This window comes from Cannabis sativa, chromosome 6, assembly GCF_029168945.1.
Source record: "Cannabis sativa cultivar Pink pepper isolate KNU-18-1 chromosome 6, ASM2916894v1, whole genome shotgun sequence".
Lineage (NCBI taxonomy): Eukaryota > Viridiplantae > Streptophyta > Magnoliopsida > Rosales > Cannabaceae > Cannabis > Cannabis sativa.
Window position 1 is genome coordinate 1,308,522 of NC_083606.1, and position 20,522 is coordinate 1,329,043.

Sequence of the window (20,522 nt, forward strand, 5' to 3'; positions counted from 1 at the left end):
CTAAAAATTGTAGATAAGAAAACTAATGATATTCATTGGTGGATTTCAATCTTCATTTACTTCGATAGAGACAATAGTGTAATTTTTGTATTTTGCACTTTTCATTCTAGCCGAGTCCGCATATATGTGGATTGTCTATTTTTTCGTTGATAAATTGAATATGGTAGTGTCGACAAAAAGTGAAAACCATATTTAACAAAAAGTGATAGTATTCTATAACAAAATACTATTAAATTATTTGAATTTAAATTATTTTAAAATACTATATTTTATTAAAATAAAACTCTATACGATTAAAATTTTATTAAAAAAAAGAAAAAAAAAATGAAAAGTTTCTATTATTATCTCTACTGTCTTTCTAGATGTGAATAATGGTCTCTTCTTTCTTCCATATTCTTCTTTATTTTTTGTATATTGTGTTTGCAGCTTATATACATGTAAATTATTACGTAACTTTAAAAAATTTTGCTCCTGGAAACTAATGCATATGCTGAGCACTTAGAATCATTTGTAACCCCCTAGCACACGTTTCAGGGGGCACATCCCTTAGCTGTAAACTTTGTTGGGTTTTTTTTGCCATTGATGCTTGGTTTTGTGAACTTTGATAAAAGTCACACTTCTTTTTTTTATTATTATTGTTTATATATTTTTTTATTAAGTTGTGAAGAAGAAAAAAGAAAAGTGCGGATTGGAATATTATGTGTGATCCCATGGGAATGTCCAAATTGTAATAGAAAAAGGAATACAATAAATAATTAAAGAAAACTCAATCGCAGCAAAAACCCAATTATATTTTTTTTGGATTTAATAGGATTTATTTTATTATATATAAATAAAAAGTAACTCATGAATTTCTCATAAACTATTTTATTTTTAATATAAATAAAAAATAGTCGATAAATTTCTCATAAACCAAAAATTCTGTTATATACACACACTTTATATAGAATACATGGATGAGTTATTTCATTAAGAGCACAATGGTTGGTGGCTCTAGTCAAATCCATATTTATATATTTATAAAGGGAAATTTGATAATTTATGCTAAAAAATTAGATAGGGTGTTTAATTATACCCAATTATTACACATAAAAAAACTATACCTATCTTTTAATTATCTTCCAAAAATACCCCTGTCTTTTCAAACTTCTCACATTCCCTCTAACTCTATTCTCTCTCTTCTTCCTTCTCTCTCTTCATTCCCTCTCCCCACCGACGCTGCAAACAACAACCACACCAGACGTAGTCGACCACCAAACAACCAAAATCGCAGTCGACCACCAAACAACCACCAGACGACCAGGAACCCACAAACCCACAAACCCACGAACCCACGACGACGACGACGAACCCACGGGCACGAACCGAACCCTTGAACCCAGACGAACCCTCGAACCCACTCCAATCGACCCCATCGACTGACGCCTGAGCGAACAAGGAGACCCAGTCGAATCCCACGAACATAGCAATCCAGGTTAGTTTTCGTGGAATTTTTCTTTGAATTTTCTTCTTTAAAATGCATACATTTGTGGTTGAATCTGGTATTGAATTGAAAGTTGTTATTTTGTATGTTTTTTGGGGATAATTTGTGCAATAAAACTGTGGGATGAATGTGGGTTTCGAACAATAGATTTTTCTGGGTTTTTAGGTTATTGTGCGATTTTATGCGATTCTATGTGCGCTTTTGTGCGACGTGTCTGGAGTCTGTACATGTGTTTTTGTGTTTTTGCGACTTTTGTGCGATTTATGTGCGATCTTGTGCGATTAAGTTGTAGACTCTCTGTGTTGGGTATGTTAAGCAATATTATGCGATGTTGTGCGATTTTGAGCGATTTATAGAATGTGGTCAACGTCTTGAATTTTGGCGACATTATGCGATTTATTTGCGACTTATTGTGCGATTTTACTGACATCAGAAATTTCCAAGTGTTACCCACACGACCCACACGAGACCCACTCCAAGCACAATCCACGAACCAGGTATGGGCTAAACTTAACTTTTTTTTTGCAATTTATCATATACATTGTGCATCTGTGATATAACTGAAATGTATTTGTTTAAATTTATCAATTTTAGAGTTTGGGGAAGAAACTGAGTTTAGGAGATTAATTTTGGGGTTTTTTTTATGTTGTGCGATTTTTGTGCGATTATGTGCGATTTCAAAGCGACATGTAGGAAGAACTTTTATCAATTCTGGAAAAAATTGAAAAATAGCGACGTTGTAATATCCAGTTTAAAATAGTATTTAATTTTTCGTTTGGATATTTATTGTGCGAGGATAATTAATTCATTTATTTGTGTTGTTAGTGAGTTGATATTATTGCTTAGAGTAGTTGTACCATTTTTTTAAAGAAAGTTAAAGTTGTATTAACTACGAAAGTAAAATATTATGATATTTTCATAAGTAGGTAATCGTTTAATTAAAGCCCGATATGAAAGTCCATTAGGTTTTTATAATATATTTATTAGATTTAATTAATTGTATAAGTGGTATTAAATAATATATTATTTGATTAATGTTAGAAAAATCGTAAGTTTAGAGAAATTCGCAGGTTTAGAAACTGTTTTACAAAAATGACCATATCTGGAGTTTTATAACTCCGATTGAGGTGATTCCAGTGGCGTTGGAAAGATAATTCAAAGATCTATAAATTTTGTAGAAATAACCATATCATAATTCGTAATTTTTTTAGGTAAAAACTAAGCCTTAAAGTTACGAGATTTAGAGGTTACAATTTAAACTTAAAAGTAAGATATTTGTTTATTTAATAATTTATTATATTGTTATTGCTATTATGTTAATATTATTATTATTCATAAAACTAAACCTAATAAGAGTCAAAATAGTATAGGTTTCATTAATCCTAAAATTATATCGTTCTATTCTTCCCACCTATCTGAGCAAGACTAACCCTAAAATTTTCAAATCATCTTTCCATTACATCCTTAACCAAATCTATACCACTCTTCACTCTCATCTTTGATCACCATCATCTTATGTCTATCGATCCAAGCAGCTCGATGTATTTGAGGTAAGAAACTCTACATTTACTTATTTATTGATCACAATAGGAGAATATTCGTAGGTCTCCTTTTCTTATTTTTCAGAATGAAACATGTTTCAGTAAAACTGTCATATCTATTTAAATACTCATCCGATTCTCACAATCTTGGTGCCTATAGAAAGCTTATTCAATTTCCCATAATTCTTATGAAGAAAGGTTTTACTGAATCGAAATTTATCTATGTCAAAAATTAGTATTTCTACGCTGTTTGTTGTAAATCGTTTTTTTATATTTTCTATATAAGTTGTCTGAGTAAAATTCAAATATCTCTCTGAATAATGATCTGATTCTAGTTATCTTGGTACCGTTGAAAAGATAATTCAATTTTCTAAATGTTTTATGAAGAAACCATTCACTAATTATTGAATATTCTAAGTCAAAATTATTGTTTTATTGCTGTAGTTCGAAATCCATTTGTTTCAGGATTTCTAGAAAACTGTTTCGGTATAATATCTATATCTCTTACGTTATAACTCCGATTTTAAAGATTTTAGTGTCATTAGAAAGGGAATTCGATTTTCTAAAACTTTTATGAAGAGAGTATTCTCTCATTTGGAATATTTCAGTATCAAAACTTTGGATTTCCGATGTCTATTGTGATTCGTTACTCCATATTCCTTCTCAGAAATAGTTTCAGTAAAACTATCATAACTCCCTCAGTTTTAATCCATTTTTAGTGATCTTTATATCATTGGAAAGATAATTGAATTTCTTATAATTTTTATGAAGGAAACTTCCACTGAATTCGTGTAGTTATTGGTCAAAAATAGTATTCTTTCTGCTGTACTGTAAGAGTGCGAATTTTAATGTTAGAGCCTTGACCCATGTGTTATTATAGGTAGTAGTGACGAGATAACAAGTTTAAGCAGCGGGATTTGAGGTAAGGAAATTAGATAGTTTTGTATGTGTTTATCTGCATAAACTTAAATTCTTTATGTATTGAAATATGATTTATGATTTGTTATTATGAATATGTATATGGTACTAAGAATGTGTGGTATGGACACAATATGAGTTTGTGAATTGATACATAGATTATGGTTGTATGACTAGTATATATTGTATGTTGTATTTGTATGTTGCATGTTGTATGTTGTATGCTAACGTCTCAGGTAAAGTGGGGGACCATGGTGGGGTATGATACGGGATAAGGTCGTTGAATGTAGAGATACCCTACCCTACATTTTACTGAGTCGTGTATGAGATTGTTATGGTGGGTATGATACAGTGATGTTACTGTTGAATATAGAGATACCCTAACCTATAACAATGGTAGGGCTGCATAGGCCCAGGTTATTATATGGGCAGATTAGGCCCAGGATATTGTAGGGCTGTGCTAGGCCGGTTATGTAAGTAATGGCTATGATATGTCAATGTTATGGTAATTACATTATTATTTATAGTATTGATATGATTATGTTATGAATATGATACTGGAGTTATGATCTCTGTATATATGTATGGTGTGAACAATTAGTATGGACCTATATGATAAAGGTTTTCATGTGTACAGTTATTTGGCTATAGTTATAAAATAAGGTGTATGATATTGCTAACACTTAATAAATAAATTAATGATATGTGTGATATTATATGGTATTGTATGATAAGCATTTCCTTACTGGGCTTTTAGCTCACCCCCTTACTTTCCCCCTACAGGCAATAGACAGGGAACATTGAATGTAAGTTTGATGAGTTGGGTCAGTTCTGGTATGTATACTGCGAGGGGCTATGGACGAGCAAACGGTAGAAGCATAGGTGGAGCCTTGGTTTTGTTTTTTTTTTTTTATAGTAAAGTAATCTCAGCTCAGTGGGGTGTTACAAATTTATTTTTTTTGCACTCAACTACTTATTTTGTTTTTAATATGAATGATCATTCACCTTTTTGCATATTTATTGTAAAACCCACTGTGTATTTCCAAACAGCTTTGAATCTTTTTAATTAATGCATCAAAATTAGTATTTTGTAAAATAAGGAAAAATATTGGGGCGTTACAATTGGTATCAGAGCCGATCGTTCCTTAGCCCGAAGGATACTCACAGTATACATACAGAAGACTGAAAAGATCCCTCTCACTATAACGTAAGTGTTAGTTTTAACATGCTTAGTATTGCTATTAATAGTTTTATATGTGATACATAGATTTTTGTTAAAATATGTTTCCTAGAATTAGAGTCTCATCTGTAGTGGGTGCTTAGAGAAATTAAGAGTGTATTACCTCTTATGATTGATTACACATTTTACGAAGAAGATGAATAGGTTTTATATTTCTTTATTGCCTTGAGTTGAAACTAGGAAGGACAGTGTTCCTTTCTTGAAAATTTAGAATAAATTATATTAGGAATTCATAAGACTTTGTTTGATAAATAGAATATTACTAGTTAAGCTTGACAACATTAAGTTTAGATATGTTCATGGAATCTTCTCTCCCTATAATTGAACTCTTTTGTTTCTATTAAATCAACATTTCTTGTAAGAGCTCACACATGCAACTAGAAGATCAGTTAGAATCAATTTGAAAGGAATGACCAGTAAAGGTGGGGGCTAAGGATGTGTGTTCCGCTAACCCACAAATGGTTGATGTTCCAGATCGAACCCAATAGTAGTTAAGGCTAACGATCTAATAGAGGCATTAGAAGGAATGTGAGCATGACTAAGACGATTTGTTGAAGAGTTTTCACAGGCTCAGCGCAATAGATCACCAACACTAGTAGTGGAACTTGAAGCACATAATGAAATGTACCAATAGCCAACTAAGTATCGATGCATAGAATTGCACCTGTCTACAAATGGTTAAAGATGAAGTCTCTACACCTAGTTATGAAAGGAAGCCCAACCTATAGGGAGTAGGGAATGGTTTAAGATAGTGAATGCTATACTAGACTAGATAGGGTATTTTATGAAACTCTCTTATTAAGAAAGATGAAAGAATAGACCTATAAGGAGCAAGTACCGTCTTGATGGATATTCTATGGATACACACCCCTAAGTTAGATGGTAAGAAGTATGAATATTGTATATGAAGACTTTAGAGAAAAGTCTATTATACAAATTAGTCCAAAGAGGACTATGCCATCACGTAGAAAGGAGTGTAGCGTACTGAACAGAATCTAGAATAAGAAGTTAGAAAGAAACCTGATATAATTTCTTTTTTTTTTAAGTAATGACTTATGAAGGTATCTTGAACACCAAGAGATAAGTAGAGCATCAACAAATATTAGATTACCGAAGGAAAATTGTAAGCTTCAAACTCAAGGTCAGCTACTTTGTGAGGAGACAATAAAGTAAAATGCGCATGGTTTCGATAAAGACAATTTCAAAGGAGGAAGAAAAAGAAGATTTAGACATGGCTAACAATTTGGGTACAACATGAATGAGAGGCAACACAGAGGACAACTATACAGAACAATTCAAATTGGACAACTTGAAGATCATAGATATAGCTTCGTAAAGGATGAAAAAAAAAAATTGGAGATCATGAGTGATACATCTAGAAGAATTTCATGGAACGACAAGGACCATACGAGTTTTTGTGAAGTGTTGGGATTATAAAATGATCAAGCAACATAAAAGGCACAGAGTATGCAAATGATACTACAATCCACTCATGATTTACTTTGTGGACAATAGTATGAGTATGTTTAAGTGAATAGAAGCAAATAAGAAAAAAAAAAACTTACAAAAGTGTTAATTTTGGTCAAGAGAGGTGGCATTTCTATGCTATATAGTGTTAGAGGAAAGAATGACATCAGATCTGCCAAAAGTTAAAATTGTCAAGAGCTAAGAATTCAGACAAATATTTGAAACTTTCTCGACCCAGAGGGCTAGTAATGGAGCAATATCCTAGAGGAACATACTAAGATGGAATAAGACAATAGCCATTGTTTGGAAAATAACTAAAGTTTATCTAATTGGAAGTGAGGAACTTATAAGGAAAGAGAAAAAGATGTATATATTGATAACATAATTGCATTCAGATATGGAATGAAGATGCTTAAGTGAAGTATGGACTTATTTTTTAAAGGTAGTTTAGGAAGTACGAGTCAAAGAGCCCTGGCTAAATAATTATAAAAAGTGAGCCTCTAGTAGCAAATCAGATACAAGTGGGGTGTAGGAGGTATAGTAACGATGAACAGAGTAAGGTCTGTTCGGCATGATTTGCCAATTATGTATATAGTATCCTTACCCCGACAACTTGGTTGATTGATATATTATGAGATTACATGATTAACCTATGGTTAAATAGTAAATGATAAATAAATAATTGGGCTACCTAACCTATGTTAAGGTTGAACTCGTTTTAAAGGGTTACTAATGCACTTACGATATATTAGCATATATGATCTTACTTAACTAAAAGTAGATGGTCTGTACTCGAATGTAAGCTGGTTTTAGATTTTGGAGGTCTTAACAGTGCAATTAAGAAGTTGGGATTTATTTTATGAACTATAGAGGTCTACAATATGTAAGACATAAATATGGTTAGAAAAATATATGGTGGTATAAATATGAAAGTGATGTGATACCCAGAAGGTTAGTATAATAGAAGAAACAATCATTGAACACAATTACACAAATCTATCAGCATTGCAGATTTAGACTTCATCAGTATAACAATGTAACACCACCTGATGAAATGTGGAGGAAAGTAGGACAAATGGCCGATACTAATGGAAGGATTCCTCTTTGGATAATAGGTACTGTAACTGGTATTCTGGTGATCGGTTTACTTGGTATTTTCTTTTATGGTTCATATTCTGGATTAGGTTCATCTCTTAGTTAATATTTAGTTAATAAATGATAAAATGAAATTTAGATGCTTATGGACGATATCTAATGAAACTGTCGCTGGAATTGAGATCTCATTCAAAGAGAAGGATACCAAATATCTGGAGTTTCTTTTTGTATGTTATATGGATGATCTGATCCGCGAGGACCATGATTGGGAATTGTTTGATCGTCTTTCTTCGAGGAAGGGACAAAACATAATCAACTTGAATTCGGCACATCTATTTGAAATCTTAGTGAAAGACTGAATTTGTTATCTCATGTTTGCCTAGAAGATAAAAGTTAGTGTGGAAAACTAGATAATCTCATAATCAAGTCAACTTGGTTGAAAGGAGTAATGGAGGACCAAGCACCATAGGAGAGATTAGCGAAGAAAATACAATAAAGTGATACAAGAAAGTGACTACAAAAGAAACCAACAGCAGTTACCTAGGAAAATGGGAAGGCGTGACAAGTGCAATGAATACATGGATAAAGGATATCAAGAAGTGAATGTTAGACAAAAAGTGATCGAAATGGATCATTAAAATATTTATATATAGAAGACTTTTTTTAAGAGCTTACATGTTTATTTCCAAGTGTCATGGAACAAGTGTCTATCGATGAGTGAGTAACATCTATGAAATTGAGAGAATGACACTGTAGCCTTACAGAAGAAAATCAAGTAGAGAAGTAAGATTTTTATACGTAATAACATTTAACTAAAGAGTGGGAATGATTAAAGAGAAGTTTGCATAAGGTCTTCTACCCTACTCCTTGTGTTTATTATTTTGTATTGTATAATGTGTTCTCAAGTGACATGTAAGGATGTTCATTTAGAGAATAAATAGTTTTACTCTTAATGACATGTAAGGATGCTCATAGAAGAATAAATAGTTTCACTCTTAATGTCATGTAAGGATGGTCATAAGAGAAGAATTTTTTTATAATATTACGAGCATGCTATTGCAAAACTTATGTATTTAAAGCATGTATATGTAATTTATTATGATAGAGTACGCTTTGATATTTAAGTAATGTATAGAGAAATAATAATGCTTAATTAATAAGTTATTTGTATTATATGTGTTATGGATTGATCGACAAGATATAGGTTAAATGCATATTTGTTGGCTCCATATAGTAGATAAGGAGGTAATGCGGTAAGTGGTGAAAGACATGAAGACTCAACACCCCGAGTGTTGGTAAGTTAAATTTCGAGGACGAAATTTCTTTTAAGGAGGGTAGAATGTAATATCCAGTTTAAAATAGTATTTAATTTTTCGTTTGGATATTTATTGTGCGAGGATAATTAATTCATTTATTTGTGTTGTTAGTGAGTTGATATTATTGCTTAGAGTAGTTGTACCATTTTTTTAAAGAAAGTTAAAGTTGTATTAACTACGAAAGTAAAATATTATGATATTTTCATAAGTAGGTAATCGTTTAATTAAAGCCCGATATGAAAGTCCATTAGGTTTTTATAATATATTTATTAGATTTAATTAATTGTATAAGTGGTATTAAATAATATATTATTTGATTAATGTTAGAAAAATCGTAAGTTTAGAGAAATTCGCAGGTTTAGAAACTGTTTTACAAAAATGACCATATCTGGAGTTTTATAACTCCGATTGAGGTGATTCCAGTGGCGTTGGAAAGATAATTCAAAGATCTATAAATTTTGTAGAAATAACCATATCATAATTCGTAATTTTTTTAGGTAAAAACTAAGCCCTAAAGTTACGAGATTTAGAGGTTACAATTTAAATTTAAAAGTAAGATATTTGTTTATTTAATAATTTATTATATTGTTACTGCTATTATGTTAATATTATTATTATTCATAAAACTAAACCTAATAAGAGTCAAAATAGTATAGGTTTCATTAATCCTAAAATTATATCGTTCTATTCTTCCCACCTATCTGAGCAAGACTAACCCTAAAATTTTCAAATCATCTTTCCATTACATCCTTAACCAAATCTATACCACTCTTCACTCTCATCTTTGATCACCATCATCTTATGTCTATCGATCCAAGCAGCTCGATGTATTTGAGGTAAGAAACTCTACATTTACTTATTTATTGATCACAATAGGAGAATATTCGTAGGTCTCCTTTTCTTATTTTTCAGAATGAAACATGTTTCAGTAAAACTGTCATATCTATTTAAATACTCATCCGATTCTCACAATCTTGGTGCCTATAGAAAGCTTATTCAATTTCCCATAATTCTTATGAAGAAAGGTTTTACTGAATCGAAATTTATCTATGTCAAAAATTAGTATTTCTACGCTGTTTGTTGTAAATCGTTTTTTTATATTTTCTATATAAGTTGTCTGAGTAAAATTCAAATATCTCTCTGAATAATGATCTGATTCTAGTTATCTTGGTACCGTTGAAAAGATAATTCAATTTTCTAAATGTTTTATGAAGAAACCATTCACTAATTATTGAATATTCTAAGTCAAAATTATTGTTTTATTGCTGTAGTTCGAAATCCATTTGTTTCAGGATTTCTAGAAAACTGTTTCGGTATAATATCTATATCTCTTACGTTATAACTCCGATTTTAAAGATTTTAGTGTCATTAGAAAGGGAATTCGATTTTCTAAAACTTTTATGAAGAGAGTATTCTCTCATTTGGAATATTTCAGTATCAAAACTTTGGATTTCCGATGTCTATTGTGATTCGTTACTCCATATTCCTTCTCAGAAATAGTTTCAGTAAAACTATCATAACTCCCTCAGTTTTAATCCATTTTTAGTGATCTTTATATCATTGGAAAGATAATTGAATTTCTTATAATTTTTATGAAGGAAACTTCCACTGAATTCGTGTAGTTATTGGTCAAAAATAGTATTCTTTCTGCTGTACTGTAAGAGTGCGAATTTTAATGTTAGAGCCTTGACCCATGTGTTATTATAGGTAGTAGTGACGAGATAACAAGTTTAAGCAGCGGGATTTGAGGTAAGGAAATTAGATAGTTTTGTATGTGTTTATCTGCATAAACTTAAATTCTTTATGTATTGAAATATGATTTATGATTTGTTATTATGAATATGTATATGGTACTAAGAATGTGTGGTATGGACACAATATGAGTTTGTGAATTGATACATAGATTATGGTTGTATGACTAGTATATATTGTATGTTGTATTTGTATGTTGCATGTTGTATGTTGTATGCTAACGTCTCAGGTAAAGTGGGGGACCATGGTGGGGTATGATACGGGATAAGGTCGTTGAATGTAGAGATACCCTACCCTACATTTTACTGAGTCGTGTATGAGATTGTTATGGTGGGTATGATACAGTGATGTTACTGTTGAATATAGAGATACCCTAACCTATAACAATGGTAGGGCTGCATAGGCCCAGGTTATTATATGGGCAGATTAGGCCCAGGATATTGTAGGGCCAGGCTAGGCCGGGTTATGTAAGTAATGGCTATGATATGTCAATGTTATGGTAATTACATTATTATTTATAGTATTGATATGATTATGTTATGAATATGATACTGGAGTTATGATCTCTGTATATATGTATGGTGTGAACAATTAGTATGGACCTATATGATAAAGGTTTTCATGTGTACAGTTATTTGGCTATAGTTATAAAATAAGGTGTATGATATTGCTAACACTTAATAAATAAATTAATGATATGTGTGATATTATATGGTATTGTATGATAAGCATTTCCTTACTGGGCTTTTAGCTCACCCCCTTACTTTCCCCCTACAGGCAATAGACAGGGAACATTGAATGTAAGTTTGATGAGTTGGGTCAGTTCTGGTATGTATACTGCGAGGGGCTATGGACGAGCAAACGGTCTAGAACGCCGGTGGAGCCTTGGTTTTGTTTTTTTTTTTTTATAGTAAAGTAATCTCAGCTCAGTGGGGTGTTACAAATTTATTTTTTTTGCACTCAACTACTTATTTTGTTTTTAATATGAATGATCATTCACCTTTTTGCATATTTATTGTAAAACCCACTGTGTATTTCCAAACAGCTTTGAATCTTTTTAATTAATGCATCAACATTAGTATTTTGTAAAATAAGGAAAAATATTGGGGCGTTACAGACGTTTCACGATTAAGTTAGCGACATATAGCGACATTAATGAAACTTTTATTTATTCAGTGAAAAGTCGATATTTAGCGACGTTTAACGATTACATTTGCGACTCAAAGCGAAGTGTAGCCTTGCAATATTTGCATAGAGATCCAGGCTTCACCTGTTTACCATTTAGATAACCTAACTTGCAGCGACGGCAGCCTTCGGGGAACCCTGGTGGTGGAGCCGGCCATACACCTGTTTTGTTAAATTTTTTTTCAAGTTTTAGAAACCTCCACTCGTTCATAAGCCGTTCATTTTCAAAACGTTTCATGTCGTCAAGCACTTTTTGCATTTGAGGCGTAATTTCCCCACAATCAGGCTCCTGCTTGATCTCTTCAGGAGTAAGAATCGGATATTTGCCCTTGTTCCTTCTAGTAGACATTGCTAAGAGAATTATCTTAAGAGGAAAAAAATTAAGAAAATATGTGTAACTTATGAGATAGACAATTGGCTTTTATAGAGAAAACTAGTGGTTGGGAAGGTGGGATAATAAATGTAAAAATTGAATTACACAATTGTACACATGTTTGTCATGCAAAAAGCAATCTGGGCAATTTTCGCGACATGTAGCGATTTATGTGCGATATGTTAGCGACATAATCAAGTAGTTGGTTAGGCGGGATAATAAATGTCACATTAATTACCATTTAATGTGGAAACGTCTTTTTGTGCGATTATTGTCGATTTCTTGTGCGACTTTGTGCGATTTTATTTATAGCGATTGTGTTTGAAATTTTTATATTTGTGCGATTTTTGTCGATTTCTTCTGCGACTTTGTGCGATTTTATAGCTATTGTGTTTGCAATTTTTATATTTGTGCGTTTTTTGTCGATTTCTTCTGCGACTTTGTGCGATTTTATGGCTATTGTGTTTGCAATTTTTATATTTGTGCGATTTTTAGCGATTCCTTGTGCGATGGTGTGCGATTTATATTCAAATATGTTGCCGACCAGGATTATTCTGGTGTGCGATTAATGTGCGATTTATGTGCGAGTTTGTGCGATGTTGCATGTCATTCACTGGCTGTTATGCGATTTCTATGCGATTTCTATGCGATTAATAATCTTCCTGTTTGTATTTGCAGATGGCTCCAGAACTCATTCTCCCCTTGGCTGAGCATTTTCCTGGGCGTATCACTTACCGAGGAAATGGGTACTTTGCTTCTATTAAAGCAAAGTTTGAAGCCTTTAACCTGACCGAGAGGGTGAAGGAAACTCCTTTTGGAGTTTTTTGGAATGCGAATGAACTGAAATTCTCCGGGGTGATTGTGCATCAACTACTGTTGAGGAAAATGAAAGTGAGTGAGGTAAAGAATGATGAAGTGTGGTTTTACGTGGGTAAAACCGAGGCCAGATTTGGAAGATCTGAGTTTGGATTGATTACGGGACTGAAGATGAGCGGTGGCCCCTCGACTGAAGAATTGAATACACTATGTGAGTCTGATCGGATATTGCGGGACTACCTCAATAATGCCAAACGGGTCACTTTCAAAACCCTTTGGCTAGCTTTTGAGGCGTGCGATGTGGTCGACGACGTGTACAAGCTGGGGCTGTGTGCATTTGTTGAAGGAGTGCTTCTATCTAGGGCTGAGGGTGTTTACATATGGTCGGATATGCTGAAGTTGGTAGAAAACGAGGAGAAGTTCTTCGAATATCCGTGGGGCCTTCTTTCATATCAGAAGTTGTTGTCATCCACAGCCAAAAGTATGACTGACCTGAGGAAGAACTACCTTGATAAATCTACTAAGGATAAGAAGAAAGGGAAGAAGGAGAAAAAAATTACTCAACCAGAGGCGAAGTACAATGTCTACGGATATGCACCGGCGCTACAATACTGGGCCTTTGAGGTGATGCAGGATTTGGGGAAGAAGTACGGGCAGTGCAGAGGGACTAGATTCCCTCGAATGTTGAATTGGAGCACCCCCAACACAGTTACGAAACATGATGTCAAGCAACCTGATGTCGCTACCCTATTCGAGAAGAGGGTATGCCAATCTGACTTTCTTTGTTGTTTTGGTATTTCTTTTGCTAAATTGTGCTTTACAACGATTTTATGCGATTTTAATGCGATTTTTGTGCGATTTAAACATGTTTTTCATTTGCCTCTGTTTCATTTAGCGACTTTATGCGATATCAATGCGATTTTTGTGCGAGTTAGACCTATTTCATTTGCAACTGTTTCATTTTGCGAGTTTATGCGATTTTCGTGCGATTTGTGTGCGATTTCACTATGCTGAATAGGATTCTGCTATTATTCTGCTATTTTATGCGATTTTATGCGACGTGTGTGCGATTTTTGTGCGATAATTAATATATTTTTTTTTCCAGATGGTTGTTCTTCAAATTCTGTATCCTAGGAATTGGGAGGTGGACTATTGGAAGAGCAATTGTGAGGGTGAGGTCCCCACGGTGGAAATGGGGTTGGATGAGGTCGAAGAAACGCAAGTCGGGGCGCAAGATTCGACCGCATTCCAGACCCAAGCCGAACGGGTGGCGGATTATGTGAAAAAGTCCAAAATTATTCCACCATCCCCACCCAAAGAAGCACCAGACGCCTCCACATCTGCCACCGTGCCCCCAACGCCTGCCACTGTGCCCCCAAGCTCTGCTCCAGCCAATGACTCGAACTACCTCTTGTTGGCTAAGAGGTTGGAGAAGGTAGAAGCGCAACAAGTTGCGATTCTCACTGCCCAGACTGAGATGAAGGCTGACTTCAAGAGAAGTCAGAAAGAGATGAAGAATCTTATCATGGATCAAATTGCGACCGTGATAAGTTTGTTACGTGCGACCTTCGGAGCCGACACAACCATCGTGGCCGCACAAGAATCGACCCCAGACCATCAGACACGGCAGAGCCATTACAGACGGTACATCCATCACCGCCGACATATGATGATGATGATGATGTCTACCCGTAAGATTGGCAACCTGACGCATGTGACGTTCCTTCTACTCCTGCAAACGCCATTGTCATTTCGCTGGGTGATACTGAATCTCAGGATGTGGAAGAGTTGCAGGGGCCACCGGCATGGAGTGGAGTTACGTAGGCTTAGGCGAAAGCGCAAGCCGGTTTTCTTGAATGACTACACTGCTGGGAAGAAGAAACAACGACAAGGGCCCGTGGTAGTAGACACCCTGAAACCGGCGGACGCCCGGCTGTTAAAATTTTTCCAGAAGTGGATCACTTATGCTAGGGACAATGGCCGTCCTAGGGATGTTCACACTGGCGAAGCCACTAGATCGTGGTTCGTGAAGTTGATGGTGCTCAACGAATGGCTCGAAGATGCTGTAAGTTATTTCTTAACAGAATTAATTTATTGTGTTTTTATTGTTTGTGCGACTTATATGCGACTTACATGCGATTTATATGCGATTTATACTTACTCTATATGTAATCTGGTTTATGCGACTTTATGCGATTTATGTGCGATGTGCTTGCGATTATAAACTGATTATGTTGGTTCGCGATTACTGTGCGATTTTTGTGCGATTGTTGTGCGATTATTTGAAACAATTTTGGTAATTTGCTATGCGATTTCCTGCGATTCGTTGTGCGACTTTTATGCGACTTCTTTCTAACTGTTTTCATTTGGAACACAGCAAATTGATGCCATGGCGCACTTATTGAGAAGAAGACGGACCCTGTACCCGGAAGTCTACACCCGAAAAGGTGTAGTTTTGGACACATCTGCTCCACAGTTCTTTTCCATGTTTTGGAATATGTGTGAGGGTGACAGGAGCAAGATCAAATGGGATGAGAGCGTCATGAGCTACGTGCAGGGGATACCGCACAGATACTTGCCATGTTGGGAGAAGCAGGAGTACATATACTTTGTGTTGCACCTTCCCAAAGAGCGCCACTGGGTGGCAGTTGAGGTGGATATCGAGAACTGGGAGATCATTGTATATGATTCCGATATCGGTGCCACCGTTGAGGCAGCCATGGAGTCATATTTGAAGCCTTACAGCGAGCTCTTTGCAAATCTAATTCGAGATAGCGGTTATTTCCAATACAACAATTATGTACATCCGGTGGAGTTGGGCGATCTCAGTCAGCTCCTACCCCTCCATTATAGACGAGCTACTTCGGAGGTTGTACCACAAACGAACGGCAGGTGAATCTCTTTTTCTTTTGTATATTTTGAGTAATTTATTTAATTTTGCACTCCATTATGAATTACTTAACTTAATTGTTGCTAATATTTAGTTTTTTTTTTAGTGGCAATTGTGGAGTGTATGCCATGGAGCACATTGAGCACTTGATGCTGGATCGTTCGTTGGAGCATGTGCATGATGATAACATGCTCACCTTTAGACATAGGTGGTGTGTGGACCTATTTTACCAGAACTTAACGTGGTAGTTTTTTGTAGGTTTTTGCAATGTTAATCTTGTACACATAAACTCCCCTTTTGTAACTGTATTATAATCTCACCAAATTTATATATAACAAGTAAATTTAAAGCTATTTAAATTGTTGCTTGTATCAATTTATTTCTTTTTTAAATTTTTCATAAATCCTGTGAGAAGATGACTTCTTGATAAATTATTTCACTAAGAATCGCATTAAAATCGCACATTCATCGCGCATAATATCGCCAAAATACACAAACTAACAAATCTAGATTACTTCACATCGCAGAAAAATCGCAGAGTAATCGCACAATGTCGCCAAAAATACAGAACCAAAGCAAACTCAAAAACAGGATCCTGTCAGTTAACATCGCACAAAAATCGCACAATAATCGCAGGATATCGCCAAAAAATACAAAACAAACTGCAAACTAGCTCCTGTCAGTTACAAATCGCACAGTAATCGCATAATGTCGCCTAAAATCGGTAAACAAACCAAAAAATTATTAATCTAGGAGAAAAAAGCACAATATCCAACAACCAGCAATACAACACATATTCATTTAAAAATTGGAGAAATGGTTCAAACTCGAGCTTTGCATGTAGCTCTGTTGTGCCCTGAACCGTGACATAGCGAACAATGACGAGGTTCCACTACCACCTGACCACTAGACGGTCGACGCTTCGTCGGTCTTCTACCTGCATTGCTCTTCCTAGGCCGACCTACTGGTTTTTTCTCCACTGGTACCCCGATTCTTATGTTCTTGATATGTTCCGGTAGTACCCACTCATCCTCCTCGCCAACAATATTAATTGTGGCATCGTAGGTTTTCTTCCACGTTTCTTTAGTGTAATATGGAGAGCAAAGTGTGTACACGCTCACATTCTGACTAACTGCTGCGGCACATGCATGTGGACAAGGGATTTTCAGCATTTGGAAAAGTCCGCAAGTGCATGTTCTCTCCACTAAGTTCACATCACCACCTCTCTCACCTTGAGGACTCGTACCAACGTTGAACAATTGGGCACCATTACGAAGGACACTCCTGAACATACCATCTTTGTGTTGATCCTTTAAATCATTTTCAAAAGTAGTAGCCAAAGGAGTAGCGCACTTACTAGCCTTTTCGAGACGAGAAGCAAACCAATTTTGAAGTGTGAACCTGATGAAGTCAACCAAAATAGTTACTGGATATTTTCTGAATTCTTCTGTCACCTTGTTGAAGCTTTCGGCAGCGTTGCTTGTCATTATGTTGTACCGATCGCCTGGACAATAAGGACGAGCCCACTTTTCAAACCCTATTTGCTCGACGTATGTAGCAATGGCAGGGTACATCTGTTTCAGCACCTCAAAATGCCTATCACATTCCGTCTTGTTCCATGCGTAAGCTGCAAGCCATATTTGCTTGTTGCATACATCGGATCTTAAACTTGTGATTGACATTCATAGTAATATGCTTGAAGCATGCACAGTGGCATGCTTCTGGGAAAACAACATCAACAGCATGTTCAATGCTTTGATGCCTATCCGATATGAACATAAGATTTTCAACCGGACCAATGGCTTCCTTCAACTTTCGCAAGAAATACTTCCAAGAGTCATGATTCTCACTGTCAACAATTGCAAAGGCTACCGGAAACAATTGGTTGTTTGCATCGTACGCAACAGCAACTAACAGTGTTCCTCCATACTTCGTCTTCAAGAATGTTCCGTCGATACTAATCACAGGACGACAATACTTAAATCCCTTCCTACAAGCATCGAGTGACCGAAACGGTACTTGAACCGGTTATCCTCGGCGACAATGTCGGTAATAGTGCTGGATTATTCGTTCCGGCATGTAGAAGTAACCATATAATTTCGTATAAGATTCTGCTGGAGTACCCCTCTTGTACATAACTGCCTTCTCTCTACATCTCCAAGCTTTCTCGTAACTCATCTTGATGCCATATTCATCAAACATATCCCTCTGTATGTCTTTTGCCTTGTAGTTAGATCCATCGGATGTGTACTTGTTCTTAATAATGTGACCAATGACCCACGGTCGCCTTGCCGGTGATCGAATGTCTAGAATCCAAGTTACATGTGTGTTCGTTGTGAAACACAAGAACCTCAAACATGTCACAAAGTGCCTTCTTCTTCCCCCTTAATCTCCATTTACAATTTTCATCCTTACAAGTAACGTAAAACACATCAGTGCCAGACTTACTTACCATCCACTCAAAATTATTTTTCAAAGGCATACCTACCAACTACATTCTTCAATTCTTCCTTGTTTTTGTACAACTTGCCAAGATATATCTCCCCGAAGGCGTACCACTAAGAGATGTTATATACACATTATTTTCCTCTATGTCTTCCCTTGTCCACACAAGAGGTTTGAATTTAGTAGAAACTTCAAATTCGGATACGGGAGCACTATTAGAAGGACTGGCCGACCGCTACTAGTTCTCGGTGTTTGGCGATTCTCACTACGGGGGTCTTCTTTGTCGCTCTACTTGGTTGCTTGGAGTTAGTTCCATCCTCAGGGGAGGTACATCAGCAGCCACATCATCATCCACACCCAAATCGACCACAGGATCATTGTTGTAAAAGGGAGCATCGAACTCATCTGAATGATGAAATTCGATACCCACTCTCTCATCATCTACATTAGTGCCAACTAGTTCGTCCAAACCAACCCCCGGATCGGTTAGGGACAAAGGTCCCAACAACACTTCTAGGGGTTACATTTCTGGGAGTCTCGCTCCAAATTCACATTCTTCTTCACCTTAGTCACAAATAGTGGCAACAAGTTGTCCACACTCATTTTTGCCTTCATGCTCAAGAACACTCGTAGTTGACTATCTTTCACTAAAACCTCAGGTGGAAACTTAGTGCCTTTCATGTACATGTAAAGAACTTCTAACTTCAATTCAAACACCAAGGGGTCCACCTCCAACTCCTCATGCAAAACTTCATGCAACTTTTTCAAAGGTACGGTCAATGTCCAATATCAATGTCCTACTTTTTGAGGAATCAAATACCCGGTTCAAAACCCTCCAAAGTCCAAACGCCATCATACGGTACGAGCACAAATACAGATGAATCTATCCCAAAGAAAAACAAACAAACTTACATTTAAAAATACCATACTATATCGCACACAGTATCGCACAATATCGTACAATAATCGCTTTACACAAATATGATATAAACCAGTTATGATGTCGCACAAAAATCGCACAACAAAGGAAAGAAATCGCATAAAGTCGCACAATATCACATAGTCAACAAAATCGCATAACAATGCACAACATATCGCACACAAATCGCCAAACATCATTATCGCACATAACATCGTATAATAATCGTACAAAGTCGCCAAAATTAATCATGACATCCCTAACCTCAGATTTCTCATGAAATCGCACAAAACATCGCATGATGTCGCATAAAATCGCAAAAAACAAAAAAACCCAGAAAACCACAGACTGTTAGCCACAAACTCTACCTCCATTTCAAGGACACAAAAGTCACATATTACAACTAACAATGTTCAGATCCATGCAATTCAACAAAAAACTAGACTATTTACTAAGAAAAACACTTACCCATTGCTTTGTTGAGTGAGGTGGAGGTTGAGGGTGAAAATGGTGGAGGTGGCAGTCGGCCGGGAGAGGGTCGATCGGCGGCAGTGACAAAAAGGGAGTGTGTGTGAAGAGAGAGAGAGAGTGCGTGAAGAGTGAGAGAGAGTGAAAGAGAGAGAGAGATCGTGAAGAGGAGAGAGAGAGTGCGTGAATGAAGATGAGAGGGAGAAGAGGCAAATTTTTTGGGTTAGAGGAGAGGGGTATTTTGGGGTCACTATTAAAAGATGAGAATAGTTATAAAATTTTTAAAAGGGTAGTATAATTAAACACCACCTCTAATCTTTAAGCATAATTTATCAAATTTCCCTTTATAAATATATAGAGATTGAGTTGTGGCAATGACCATGATATGTTGGCTATTGAAGTTGGACTGCGGAAAAGGCAATATATATATATATATATCATATATCATTGCTAAGTTGTCTGCATCAATAAATACATTTGCATCAATAAATACATCACAAAAGTTGAAAAATAAGCCAAACAATTTCAATTTATATATATATATATATAGGGCAAGACTATGGTAGGACCTAGCAAAAGTTCCCTACCGGTAGGGAACTTTTTTTGACCATTGA

At 35.5% G+C, this 20,522-nt stretch overlaps 2 protein-coding genes across 2 annotated transcripts; one reads left to right on the top strand and one right to left on the bottom strand.

Annotated features, from left to right (window-relative positions):
• Nucleotides 1-1,020: 1,020 nt before the first annotated feature.
• Nucleotides 1,021-16,506, top strand: LOC133038970 (uncharacterized). Its single transcript, XM_061117698.1, has 5 exons — nt 1,021-1,980; nt 13,049-13,948; nt 14,292-15,251; nt 15,564-16,078; nt 16,183-16,506. The coding sequence occupies exons 1-5, from the start codon at nt 1,873-1,875 to the stop codon at nt 16,322-16,324; spliced, it is 2,625 nt and encodes an 874-aa protein (XP_060973681.1). The 5' UTR covers nt 1,021-1,872; the 3' UTR covers nt 16,325-16,506.
• A 391-nt stretch (nt 16,507-16,897) lies between these two features.
• Nucleotides 16,898-19,912, bottom strand: LOC133038971 (uncharacterized). The gene is made up of 8 exons (XM_061117699.1): nt 19,909-19,912; nt 19,342-19,404; nt 19,046-19,270; nt 18,814-18,926; nt 18,565-18,634; nt 18,136-18,382; nt 17,786-18,033; nt 16,898-17,703 (listed from the first exon to the last, which is right to left on the bottom strand). The coding sequence occupies exons 1-8, from the start codon at nt 19,910-19,912 to the stop codon at nt 16,898-16,900; spliced, it is 1,776 nt and encodes a 591-aa protein (XP_060973682.1).
• Nucleotides 19,913-20,522: the final 610 nt, after the last annotated feature.

What these genes read in the sequence shown, in the direction of transcription:
- LOC133038970 (XM_061117698.1), top strand. Translation starts at nt 1,873, where the DNA reads ATGCGATTTATTTGCGACTTATTGTGCGATTTTACTGACATCAGAAAT. An exon ending in AAGCACAATCCACGAACCAG is followed by an intron (nt 1,981 to 13,048) that starts GTATGGGCTAAA and finishes TTGTATTTGCAG; the next exon opens with ATGGCTCCAGAACTCATTCT. An exon ending in GTACCACAAACGAACGGCAG is followed by an intron (nt 16,079 to 16,182) that starts GTGAATCTCTTT and finishes TTTTTTTTTTAG; the next exon opens with TGGCAATTGTGGAGTGTATG.
- LOC133038971 (XM_061117699.1), bottom strand. An exon ending in GGAGCGAGACTCCCAGAAAT is followed by an intron (nt 18,927 to 19,045) that starts GTAACCCCTAGA and finishes TTCATCATTCAG; the next exon opens with ATGAGTTCGATGCTCCCTTT. An exon ending in AGAATTGAAGAATGTAGTTG is followed by an intron (nt 18,383 to 18,564) that starts GTAGGTATGCCT and finishes CTTGGATTCTAG; the next exon opens with ACATTCGATCACCGGCAAGG.